We start from the raw sequence: 12,000 nt of genomic DNA, 5'->3' as shown, positions 1-12,000 counted from the left end.
AAAAGTCATATATAATTATTACGAGAGGACATAAATCATTTCCGTCTTGAAATAAACGTCCAGACCCGAAAAAATAAAAATCTCACATAGTTATTATGGGAAGACGCAGATACTTTCCATCTTGAAATAAATGTCCCGCGAGACGAAAAAATTAGAGTCCCATATAATTATTATGAGAACACGAAAATATTTTCCATCGTAAAATAATCGTCCCGCGAGACGAAGGAGAAGATGAAAAAGTTTTTAGTCTAACGATTTTCGTCTAAGGCGACCAAAACAACTTTTCCATTGTTCAGTAATAATTATACAGCAATTTTTAATTTTATTTCTTACAGTACAGTTAGCCATTCATTTGACGTTATTTGGGACTAATATATTAATTTGAATAAAGTGCGGTCAGCTTGTGAGATTTATACATTATGCATTGAAATGTTACCAACATGTGTATATTTCAAGAAACTACTCAGTACCCGATCCTTAAAAGTACCGACACCAAAGAACTCGATCCTCAAAAGAACTCCATAAATTCCAACACTAGTATTAGTATTAATGCTTCAAACATGGAAAAGAAGGTTAGCAGTGCGCGCTACCGTTCCGCAGGGCCCTGTTTAAGTTCGGTTGCCCCTCGGTATGCAATAGCAAACCTCCTGAGTGTATTTCTGCCATGAAGAACAGCTTCTCATAAAAATACAATCGGCGTTCGGAATCGGCGTAAAACAATAGGTCGCACAAATCGGAGGAGAAGCACGGCCAAACACTAACACATGTGTAATCTATTATTATTATTACAAAAGCAGTAATATTCTTAGCTTTGTTCCACCAGCTTTTCGGGCTGTTTCGGTAATTAGCGAGTAAAAATAAGTTACTTTCTCACAATTGTCAAAAATGCGTCAATGAGTGAGGAACGCAAAAAGCCACATATCGTGCCTGTTTTTCGATTTAACACGTGTGGTAAAAAGTTAGTTTATTCAATTGAAAGTTCAATTTAGCTTAATTAATACTTTTCAATTCACGTCCTTTATTTCATTTGCAAAATATGGAAAACACATTAAACATTTGCAACATTTACTGAGCTTTCATTCGCGAGAATAGAAAAACAACGATTTTATGTGTATTTATCTTATATGGCTTATAAAATGAGCATATTTCTACATTTTCTAAAACGTTAGTGGCATTTTCCATTTTTGTGTTTAATAAAATTTGCTTTCGGATGTAAACAAACAACAGCTATTATGGAAATTTGATTTGTTGCTCATTTGTGCCCGGAAAAAAGCCCGCGCACGAAGAAGAAGATATTTACGAAGAAACGTTTTCGCTCCCTATTAACCATTTTTCTAGTGTGAGGAAAGCTTTTTTGGGCAACCACGAGATCCCGCGAGCTCGTGTGGAACAAACCTCTTATTCTTCCCCTCGAATAAAAACATACATTTTATAACGTTAAAATTAAATTTAAAATTTAATTCTTTAACATTATTGAAGAAATACAAATACATTCATAAATAAAAAACACATATTCAATTCAGAATAATACAATGATTAAAAAGCAGAAATTAATGGAAAAAACTATTCTACAGATGTTTGCGATTTTTCTTTGTTTTTAGCTGCGTTTTTGTAAATTTTATTTTTTGCTATTTTGAAACCTTTTCTCATTTCCGTTTCAAAATCGGGAAAAGACATATCTTTCTTCCTTATGGCTTCTGTAGGAAAAAAAATAAATTGTACTTTTTTAAACTTTCAATAATTTGAATTAAATTTACCAAACACATATGTGTGAAAAAATTTGAACTGCTTCAAAGCTATCTTTTGCTTTTTACCATCCCAGTTGATGTCAAGCAACAGTTTCTTCGTGAACAGTATAGGAATACATTTGGCTATTTCGTCTCTTCCCAAGTGCATCTTTAGGTATTCTAACTGTAAGATAATATGTATTAAGAAAACAATATATATTAAAAATTTTTTGAGGCCGTTTTTTAATGAACAACGTTGTGGATAAACAGAAAACAATAGGGGTATTCTCCAAATCTTGCAAAGCCATTGCACGTAGCACGGATTGCATGGATTGCATAACTTGCAAACACACAACAACAAAATACGTGGGAAACAACATTTTCTATCGCTGCAAAATATGCAACGTCGAAACCCATGTATGTATATATTTTGCAAAATAGCATAGCAAGATAAATGCGCCCCGTGCTAGTTGTTTTGTTGTTGGAATTGCTAAATATTTCTCTCATTCCTCACGCTCACTTCATTTTTTTGCTGCCTCTTGTTATTGTATTTGATACATAATTTCGCTGCTTGCTACCCATGCATGCTACCACTTTGCAATGGGGTGCTCTCGTACTCTTCGAAATAGTATTTTTGCATTTCGTGCAATCCATGTATAGTGCAAGACTTCGAGAACACCTTTAATATATAACATACAGTATTGTGCTTTGAAATTATTACTTACGAACTCTCCTTTAGAATAATTCTCTAAATTTGCTTCTACGTCCTTTATTGCCTCAATCGATTCAAAAGGAATAATTTTGTAGTCAACTGAATCCGGAAAACACTGTGCTGCAATTCTCTTTATCAACAATTCTTGTTTCATCACTTGTTGGTAAAGCATTTCATTTTGTTTCATCAGTTCTCTATGCCTCTCTTCATTTTTTGTTCCTTCTTCATCCATCTTTTGTTTCAAACTAGCAACTAAGAATTGTTCCTATTTACTAATTGTTTATACATATGCCAAATATATAATATAAAAGTACCTTCCGTTAGCAAATTGACTGCTGTTTCGTTTGGTGCTCCGCTATTTTTGGAAATATTTTGCGTCCAATTCAGTAAGGGAGTAAGATGAACTTTATCGCCTTTGTGTTCTTGCAATGGTGTTGCTACAGTGAACGGTGATGATGGTAAAAGTGGTTGTTGTTGTGACATCTTTTTCTATATAAAAATTACATAAATATAACCGATGCCAAAATTATAAGCGCATATTAACAATATTAAACCACTAATTTCTTTGTAATTTAATTTTAGTTATTTTTATATACAAATATACCTTATTCTTTAGCAAATACCGTACAAATCCAGGCTTAAAATTTGTGCAATATTCACAAAAATTAAAAAAAAAAACTTCAGTAAAACTTTCGATTTTTTTAAAAGATTTAGAGCATGCAACTTTATAATAATATGCAAGTTTGACGTAGTTAGGATTTACCGCTGATTTTTGAATATTTTCGCTGCCAGTTTGTGCATTTTCTTGCTCACAAAGTATGTTCAATGATTTTTTCATATGTATTTATGGACGAAAATGAGCAACACTTCCAAATGCCAAAATACAACTAAGTCCTAGCTACTTCAAACTTGCATTAAAACCACAAAATTCTACGAAAGTTGGTTTAATTTTCTTTATAAGTATATTGCACAAAGTTTAAAACTTGGATTTATACGGTTTTTGTTAAAGAATACACTATATTGTGAAAAAGTAGTTAAAATTAAATAACAAAAAATTACTGTTAAATTAATAATATATTTTTTACGGCAAATTTCAATCACTTTATATATGGCAATGATGTGATAGGGAAACAAGCACAAATTTTTCGTGGTACGGAAGGAATACAATTTTGCATATCACTGACACTAGGCACTTTTCTACGTAAACATCAGAACACTCAATTTCAACTGCATTTTGTGGCAATGCTTTTGTGTTTTCTTGTTCTTTATTTTTCGCGATATGCTTTGACAACAACCGGAGAAATATTGCTTGCTCACTCCCGTTACTTTTTTATTACTGATTTTAACTTACTTTTCAGATATAAATTATAATGATATTGCACAACACTAAATTATTACAAAAAATGTAGACTTTCTAAACTTTTATGACGCTGTATTGTAGTCAAATTAAGCAAGAAATGTACTTAAAATAACAACAATGTATGTCGCTTGCCTTTCGCTGGAATTTGACTATTTTTGGAAATTCATGACCACTCATCAATTGTTCATACTTTTCCACTCATACATAACGCTCGCATCTTTTTTCGGCCAAACAACTGTATATTACTGCGAAAAAATTCCGTTTCGCAGTATCTCTCCATTCAACAAAGGAATAATTTTTTACAATGAAGTATTTTTTGAAATAAAGGAACTCCTGGTACCATGATTCAATAATACAAGGTTAGATAATTATTGACACCTGCGGTTTTACACTCCCTTACAAAAGGTTGCATTTACGAAGGACGGAGAAAGGGGAAGAATGGAATCTCTTGGTGCGAAAATGGTAGAAGAAAAGTACGCAAAATAGGCAATTAGTAGTGAAATTCCTTTTGTAAATTCTAATGTATTTGCAGGGAATCTGGCATTTTAAACGAAATGTTGAACGTAATACTGATATATCTACGTGAATTGCGTAATTTATGTGCTATTTAGCTGTATAAAAACTGCAAAATGACTCAAAATGAAAATAAGACTACTATGAGATTGATGTAAACATCCAATTTAAAAACAGTTTATGTTTTCATCAGTTAAATATGCTTCATATGCATATACAAATAAACATATTGCACAAAAACTTATACTTCTTTTTCACACCAAAGCTACACTGTTTCCATGTAAATTTGCAAATAAGCAACACGGTGCCACTGCTAAGGGAGCGGTGCGAGAGAGACAACTGTCAGTTTATCGAACCTTGTATTATTGAATAATGTCCTGGTACTATGTGTACTTGTTGTATATACTCTAACAAAAGCCATGTAAATCCAAATTTCTAACTTTGTACAAAAATTAGAAAAATTCAACAAAGTTGCACAACGACGATTTTCTAGTTTGAAGTGCCTACAAAATACCGTTGATTTATGAAATATTTTCTAGCTGACAGCATCACGCATTTTCATCCATAAAAAAAAGGAAATACTAACACCGACGGCAAAAAAAAATATCAAAAATTTACGCAAACTGATATAGGGGCATACGCGGTGCATATGTGTACGTGTTGACTCGCGTTCGACTACACACAGTTGAATCATTCACACCCTGCGGGAAATTTATCTAACTATAAGCTAACTTCAAGTTGATTAGAGCTAAAAGTCACTTATTATCTGTATATTTTCTTCGACGAAAGCTAACTATATTTGTATGACGATGGCCGTGAAATAGTCAAGGGTGGTTTACCTCTGCATTAGATGTAGTCAAGGGTGGTTACCTCTGCATTTGATGTTACTAACTTGCAACTAACTACTTTTGGACATAAAATATCAAAAGGAAAAACAAAATATTTTTTAATTTTTATTTTTATTTACTTTTTTATTTTATTACATTTCATATTTGTTACCATATTCTGCTGTAGGTGGTTCCATATTCGAACTTCGTCAGACATAACTTCAAAATGATAATAAGAAATTTCGATCTTCCTTTTATTTGTCCTCAATTCGAAAAAGTATTTGCGAAGTGCAAGATATTTAAATAGAAACGCGTTTAAAGAAAACAATCTCGAGCTTTACTCTAGCATTACTTGTCCACTTGTTTCAAGTTAGCTTTTTGTAGCTAACTACAGGTTATATATTTTATAGAAATCCCGCGAAAAAGCTAACTACAAGTAGGTTATTTTTTATCGATTGATAATTTTTTTCTGCAGGGCAGTCATGCCGGGAGTCATGTTGGTGTAACTAACACATATTTATTTTCACAGACACATCCAAACCGACTCACGGGTCAGACGAACGGTGTATGCTCCCTATTAGGGACGTGCGACATATAGTTTGGCGTTTTCTTCGGATTTACAAATACATTGGGTTCTTAAAGGAAATTTTGACGCCAAAACAACGCAAAAGTTTGTCAACTCCAGTTTCTTACCTACGTTGATAACCACTTGATTAAAATAAACAAACAAATAAATAAATAAATACACAAAATTAGCTCAGGAAAATCGAATAATGTTCGCGACAATAAAACGCTAAAATTTTATTTTCGCTCCATAAAAGAAGGGTGAAACTTTTTGGTGTATGCGATTATAATAGCCTTTAGTTTATAAGTATTATCATATGTTAAGTTGATGTTAATTTATAATTTTAACTACCGTTATCACAAACAATAGTTAATATTCAATAGTAAATAATTATATGTGCAAAATGAACTACATATTTAGCTTCCGCCTGCTCCAGAACAGAAAACTACACCAAAGAGTGTGTGGTAAAAACCTAAACGTATAGAAGCAGTTTTTATAATAAAAATCGTTTTATTTTTTCCCTAGTTATACTAAGGCCCATGATGTCCCGCGGCATTGAACTATCTGAAGAAGAGCCAGGGAATATAAGAGGAATGAATTTTTTTTGGCATGAAGGGTAGTTAAATAACTGCTGAAGATATCGGACAGCACGATATAATAAAAAGTTCCTTTAAAAGTCCCGACAACTATGGAAATAAAAAGCTTGGTGGCCCTATACATACCCCAAAACAGTGGTGCAAATGACATATCTAAAGGAACAGCATGATTTACCGTAAATTTGAAATGCATTTGAATCACTCTGGCACAAGTAAAAGTTCATAAAAAATAATAAACACAGTTTTGATACTTAGGGAGAAGAAATAAATCGCTAAACCACAGTCCACTAAATGGGACGAAATACGTTTTTAGCATTTTACAAAAATTACAAATTTTGTAGAAAGAATTGAAAAACGCTATTTTCAGTGATAAAAAAACTTCAATATACACAGAATTTCCTTTAATTTGGCAAAAGGTTGGGAACTCTGATGTTTGGGGTTTTTGTTGTAGAATTAACAATATTTTTATACAAAATTCTCGAAAAATAAAACTATAACAACACATAACTACTAGTGGGCACAGAGCTGACTTTGCAAACACGAAAATAATAGAAAAGGAAAAAAGAGAAAAGACAAGGTATACATTGGAGAGCCTAAGAATAATGCAAAAAAGAGAAAACACAATAAACAAAAAAAAGACACCGATGACATTGCAGCTGTATAATAATAATAATAGATTGGCGCGTACACATATCGAGCCCTAACCGCCAAAATAACGTAAGCGACATTTTTTTCAAAATTTTCTTTTTGATGCAGAAATGCATCTAGATGCTCTAGGAATATTTCTGCATCAAAAAGAAAATTTTGAAAAAAGTGTCGCTTACGTTATTTTGGCGGTTAAGGCTCGATATGTTGGTGTTTGGCCGAGCCTCTCCTCCGACTTGTGGCGTGCGCCTTGATGTTGTCACACAAATCAGAGGGACCTACAGTTTTACGCCGACTCCGAACGGCGATTGTATTTTTATGAGAAGCTGTTTTTCATGGCAGAAATACACTCGGAGGTCTGCCATTGCCTGCCGAGGAACGACCGCTGTTAAGAAAAGCCCTTTTTTCAAAATTTTTTGCGATGTTGCTTTGACCAGGGCTTAAACCCAGGTGTTGATGAGTGAAAGCGCGCACTGCTTACCACTACACCACAGCGGCCGACTGCTGTATACATTTTAAGTTTATGACGAATTTTAGTAATTATCAGTATTGACAACACTACCACAATAGATGATACCGAAGTAAAGCTTTAACCAAATATGTTATAATAGAAATTTGTGTAAGTAAAAAGTATAATTCATTTGCCACTAATATATTCATATGCACGTCATACATGTATGTTCCGTATGTAATTTTTGTCAAACGTTAGTTAATGCATATTTTTAATTTTTATTTCATGTACTTATTGTTGATACAGTGAAAAAAAAACAACCAGCCCCTTAGGATGCTAATGAGTTTAGCGAAACGTTGGGCAACAATAGTGGAATAACTTTGTTTTATTTGCACTAAAGGATGCCTATTAAAATTTAAAAAACGACAAATAAAATATTTAAAAAATAGTTGCCCATATTGCAATAAATTCGCTGTACCTAGACTTTATTGGCTGACCGTAGTTGATCCAGATGTCTACCATAAATATAGGTAACTAGGGATGGGTAGTGGGCGGGTTGAAATTCGATTTTTTCCGAATTTCGAACATTGCCCAACCATTCGATTATTCGATTCGAAATTTTGTGGTGCAAATTCGATTTAATTCGAATTTTATCGAATTTTCCAAAATTTTTTTTATTGAAACTTCTTAATCGAGTTCGGAGATGTTTGCGTTAAATATTTAACACCAAGTCATAAAATCTGTATCGTTCGTTCAATTTAAAAATTGAGGTGTCAAATTCAAATAATCGCTTCCGCAGATGTTTGCGTTAAATATTTAGCACCAAGTCACAAAATCTGTATCGTTTGTTCGATTTTCAAAAAGGAGGTAGGTGTCAAATGAAAGGGCTGGCCCTGTAGATGTGTAATATGGTTTTAGTTTTGTGCCATATGTAAGAAAATCAAAATCAAATTATTTAATTAGTTAAATAAATTACCCCAATATGGGTATCAATCGAAATGGTTTTGAATAAACTTTATTTTTTAATTACATTTAGGAGGGGTGCCACCTGTTTGAAAAGTCGAATATAGTTAAAAAGTGTTGTGCTTAAAATACTATGAAACAATTAAAATATTTTTGAGGTGCTTGAAGAGAGTGGCCACCTGTCTAAAAAGTTAAACTCAAATTACACTGTGGGACAGCCGAAACCAGCCCGGACTTTTTAAACATTTTCTGAAAGTATACCCATCCAGTAATAAAACACTCGGTGGATTTGCAAAAGTTAGCTCGTATTTTTATTTCATGGCCTACTAAAGTTTTCATGTCTCGGCCTAAGTAGTTTTCAAAAAGTCAAAAAAGAAGTTAAAATAAATGTCTGAGCGAAATCAAAGGTTAAGACATATGTATATAATAAAATTTCATGGGAAATATTTTTGTAGAACATTTCAACCCATTAGTTCGCGCTTTAAAGGGCCATTTTGACCCTTACTTCAAGAAATCCCGCAAAAAGCAAATTTGGAAGGTCGTTAGAGGATTGATATATTCTAGAAAATTATTCTTCAGAAAATTATCCTCAGGCAAAAGCTTCATGCCACCAACGTAAAAGCCTCTAAACATTTAAAATAAAAAGTCAACGAAAAAACTAGGTTTCTACACAAAATTGTTTAAATTTGAGTTTGGAATAACAGTTCCTTCTAGGCACAGGTTTTTTGTCCCGATGTATCAGTTCAAAAAACATGTATTTTTTTACTGCATCCCTAAGTCAAATGGAGTGCCACACACAGTGATGGCAAATTTAGTCAGAAAGAAGAAACTTAAAGAGTTGATTTTTTGGAAATAAAAATTAAATTAGATTTTTTCTATAAAAATTCTATTTTACCCGAATTTTAGCAACACAAAGTTCGATTTAAAAAATTCGCCATTTTATTCGAAGCTTCGATATTCGAATTTTCCCATCCCCATGGCAAACCCGCCTTGGCGAAATCTCTGATTTAAAGTAAAAAGCGTATAGTTTTGGTAAACAAATAAAATCTTTTAACTTTGGGAAAAATTAATATTCTTTGCGCATTAAGTTGGCAAATTTTTCGCTCATTTCGACCGAAGATATTTGATAATTCCAGCGGTAAAACGTTGTTATTCATACCGTGCGAACAACAAAATCGGTTATCCAGGAACAAAATATCTTCTTTTAGAGTAACTAGCTTCAAATATGGGCTTAAATACCATTGGGGATTTATAACATCTACTTCTCAACCAGATTTTTACTTATTCAAAACAGAATGATAACGTGTTGAAACTTAAATAAACCAAACTTCACAAATAGGAGGAAATAATATAAATTTACTACAAAATTTCGGTAAAATATATGCCGCAACGCGTAAAACAAAAAAAATTGTGCAATAATCGGTAACCTAAAACTTGATTCTTTGCACATATAAATATTTTCTACGAAAATTTCAACATGACAGTAAAATTAAATTATCTTGTTATAAATTAATGCATATTTATAAAGCTTCCCTGCTTCCCAAACTAGTCAGCAAAAATACAAGTTTACAACTAGAAGTTCCTGACAGAGCCGAGCTAGTTCAAAAATGACCAGTCTTGTACCAAGTACAAAAGGATTTATTCATGCCCTGTTTTATTTGACTTCGACAGTTTAATACAATAAAGAAAACAAAATATTATAACTTTTATTTGGGTATATTGTAAACCATTAAATGGAGTACGTACTCAATTATACCAGACCTGTTATATAATAGGGGTCTTCCCTTAAACTCGTAAAAGCCTCGTAAAGCTCGTAAATTTCCGAGCCTCGTAAAATAACTATCAGAATTTTTATGGAGCTCTATTTACGAGCCCCTCGTAAAATTACGAGGAAAATTTGATGCGAAAATGGCCTCGTAAACTTCAGTATTGCCGAGGAGCGGAATATTATATACTAAAATGTATTTTATTATAATGAAAACAAATGAAAAATAATATTGAATAAAAATAATGAATTTCATCCACTAACAGTACTAATATGAGTTTTCTGCTAATTTTCAGCATTTTTAATTTTATTTTAGCCAATAGTGATAGGGACAAGATGGCGGGATGTTATGGAAAATACTACGAAAAAAAAATTGCTTCACAAAATCCTGGTTTATCTCTTAAACAGTCAGTTTACGCACCTTTTCACAAAGGGGGCGTCCCCATAAAAGCCTAGTAAACTTACGAGTTTTACACAGTTTAAGACTTTACGAGTTTAAGAGAATCCCCTAAATGATTAATATTCATAATGATTATTAATTAAAGCATGTTTTTTTGGATGACCGTTTAATGATTAAATACTGATATTACCACCTGATTAATAATTAATTACTTAAAAAAAAATTTATTAATTCATTAATTTTAATTGCGTCATTATTTTTTTATTTTTATCATTTTCAATTATTTTTGACTTTATTTTATTTTTGATTTTATATTATTATTATTATTTTTGACTTCATTTTATTTTTGATTTTATATTATTCATGAATTAGTTTTATTTTTTCACTCCCAAAGTAGTGGTTTTGGTCCATAATTGGACTAGTATTTTTCTGTCTATTCTCAACTAGTATGAGACTGGTATATTTCTGAACGAAATCTGACAATTGCCATCTGGTAGGACATCCCCATGTTAAAAATACCAGTTGATTGCATGGAAAAAAGATAGTTGGGCATGCGGTTCATACTAGTTGTGAGGTAGTTTACAAGTAGTTCATTTGACTACAGGGTTTTTATATTCTTTTGATAGAGTTAATGAATACAATTATTATCAAGAAACATCAAAGATCTAGTGATGGGTTTTCATTTAACTAATTGAAGTTGAAGTATTGCACATATAATTCCTTTACTGGGGTATTTGCTGTCCACGTATTCAATGTAGCAAACTATGTTGCAGCCAAAGAAAAGCAAGGCCAAGACGACGCGAAAGCTGTATCTGGCAGTCTTTAACTTCTTGAAACTTGCACCATATTTCTAGAATTTTATAGACACGCAACTGCGTACATGGAATTATTTTGAAAATTATAAATAAAAAGATGGTTGTTGTAAAAATTTTTTTAATTTCTCTACAAAGCTTGAAATGTGGATATATGGTGGTAAGTATTATATAATTAACTAGACTTTAATGAAAAATTAATAAACATTAAACGAACGAATGAAAAGTAGTCTAAACTGGTCAAAATGTCGTATCCAGGGTTGCCACTTTGGTAAATTATTACCAAAATTGGTAGAAAAAAATTGGATTGGTAAAAAGGCAAATTTTTGTTCATTTTGGTAGATTTTTGTTAAAGTATTTTGTTTGAAAAACAAATAAAACTTTCCTTCCCGCTTTATTTTTCGTGGTTATCTTTTTATTATAAATGTCTTTCTACATTGTTTGTTATACTAAATTTCCATCGACTATAAAACTGCATTCCAAAAAATTCAGATTAAAAACTCGAAATTTAGACGAAAATTTTTGTAATTTTTCTTTATATAGCTTGAATCCTTGATTTTTATTGAATATTTTGAATAAATTAGCTTTAATATTTACTGATTTTTCGAAGATTTCGTTTTTCTCTTAATTACCGTTATATGGGATGTGGGCGAGGTTATTGCCC

General features: G+C 32.0%; 1 protein-coding gene and 1 long non-coding RNA gene across 3 annotated transcripts in view; one reads left to right on the top strand and one right to left on the bottom strand.

Moving 5' to 3' along the window:
• The window catches only part of LOC108370514 (zinc finger protein 829-like), a 49,667-nt gene that overhangs the window by 9,641 nt on the left and 28,026 nt on the right, over positions 1-12,000 (bottom strand). Inside the window, exons 5-8 of one of the 2 annotated variants that reach the window (XM_017625862.1) lie at positions 2,754-2,928; positions 2,453-2,691; positions 1,758-1,911; positions 1,435-1,697 (exon numbers count right to left, since the gene is read on the bottom strand). The exons of the other annotated variant lie outside the window; for it this stretch is intronic. Of the exons in view, the coding sequence (XP_017481351.1) occupies positions 1,564-1,697; positions 1,758-1,911; positions 2,453-2,691; positions 2,754-2,928 (702 nt within the window). The 3' untranslated portion in view covers positions 1,435-1,563. Of the gene's footprint in view, positions 1-1,434; positions 1,698-1,757; positions 1,912-2,452; positions 2,692-2,753; positions 2,929-12,000 lie in introns of those variants that run through there. 2 annotated transcript variants of the gene reach the window in all.
• Positions 8,092-12,000, top strand: part of LOC108370537 (uncharacterized) — a 10,102-nt gene continuing 6,193 nt past the window's right edge. The window contains exon 1 of the long non-coding RNA XR_001848646.1: positions 8,092-8,101. This is a non-coding gene — a long non-coding RNA (uncharacterized LOC108370537). The remainder of the gene's footprint in view (positions 8,102-12,000) is intronic.

Source organism: Rhagoletis zephyria, unplaced genomic scaffold, assembly GCF_001687245.7.
Source record: "Rhagoletis zephyria isolate East Lansing unplaced genomic scaffold, Rhagoletis_zephyria_1.1 Rzeph_scaffold_00061, whole genome shotgun sequence".
Lineage (NCBI taxonomy): Eukaryota > Metazoa > Arthropoda > Insecta > Diptera > Tephritidae > Rhagoletis > Rhagoletis zephyria.
Note: the sequence above shows the minus strand (reverse complement) of the source record. Positions and strands in the feature narration are given on the sequence as shown.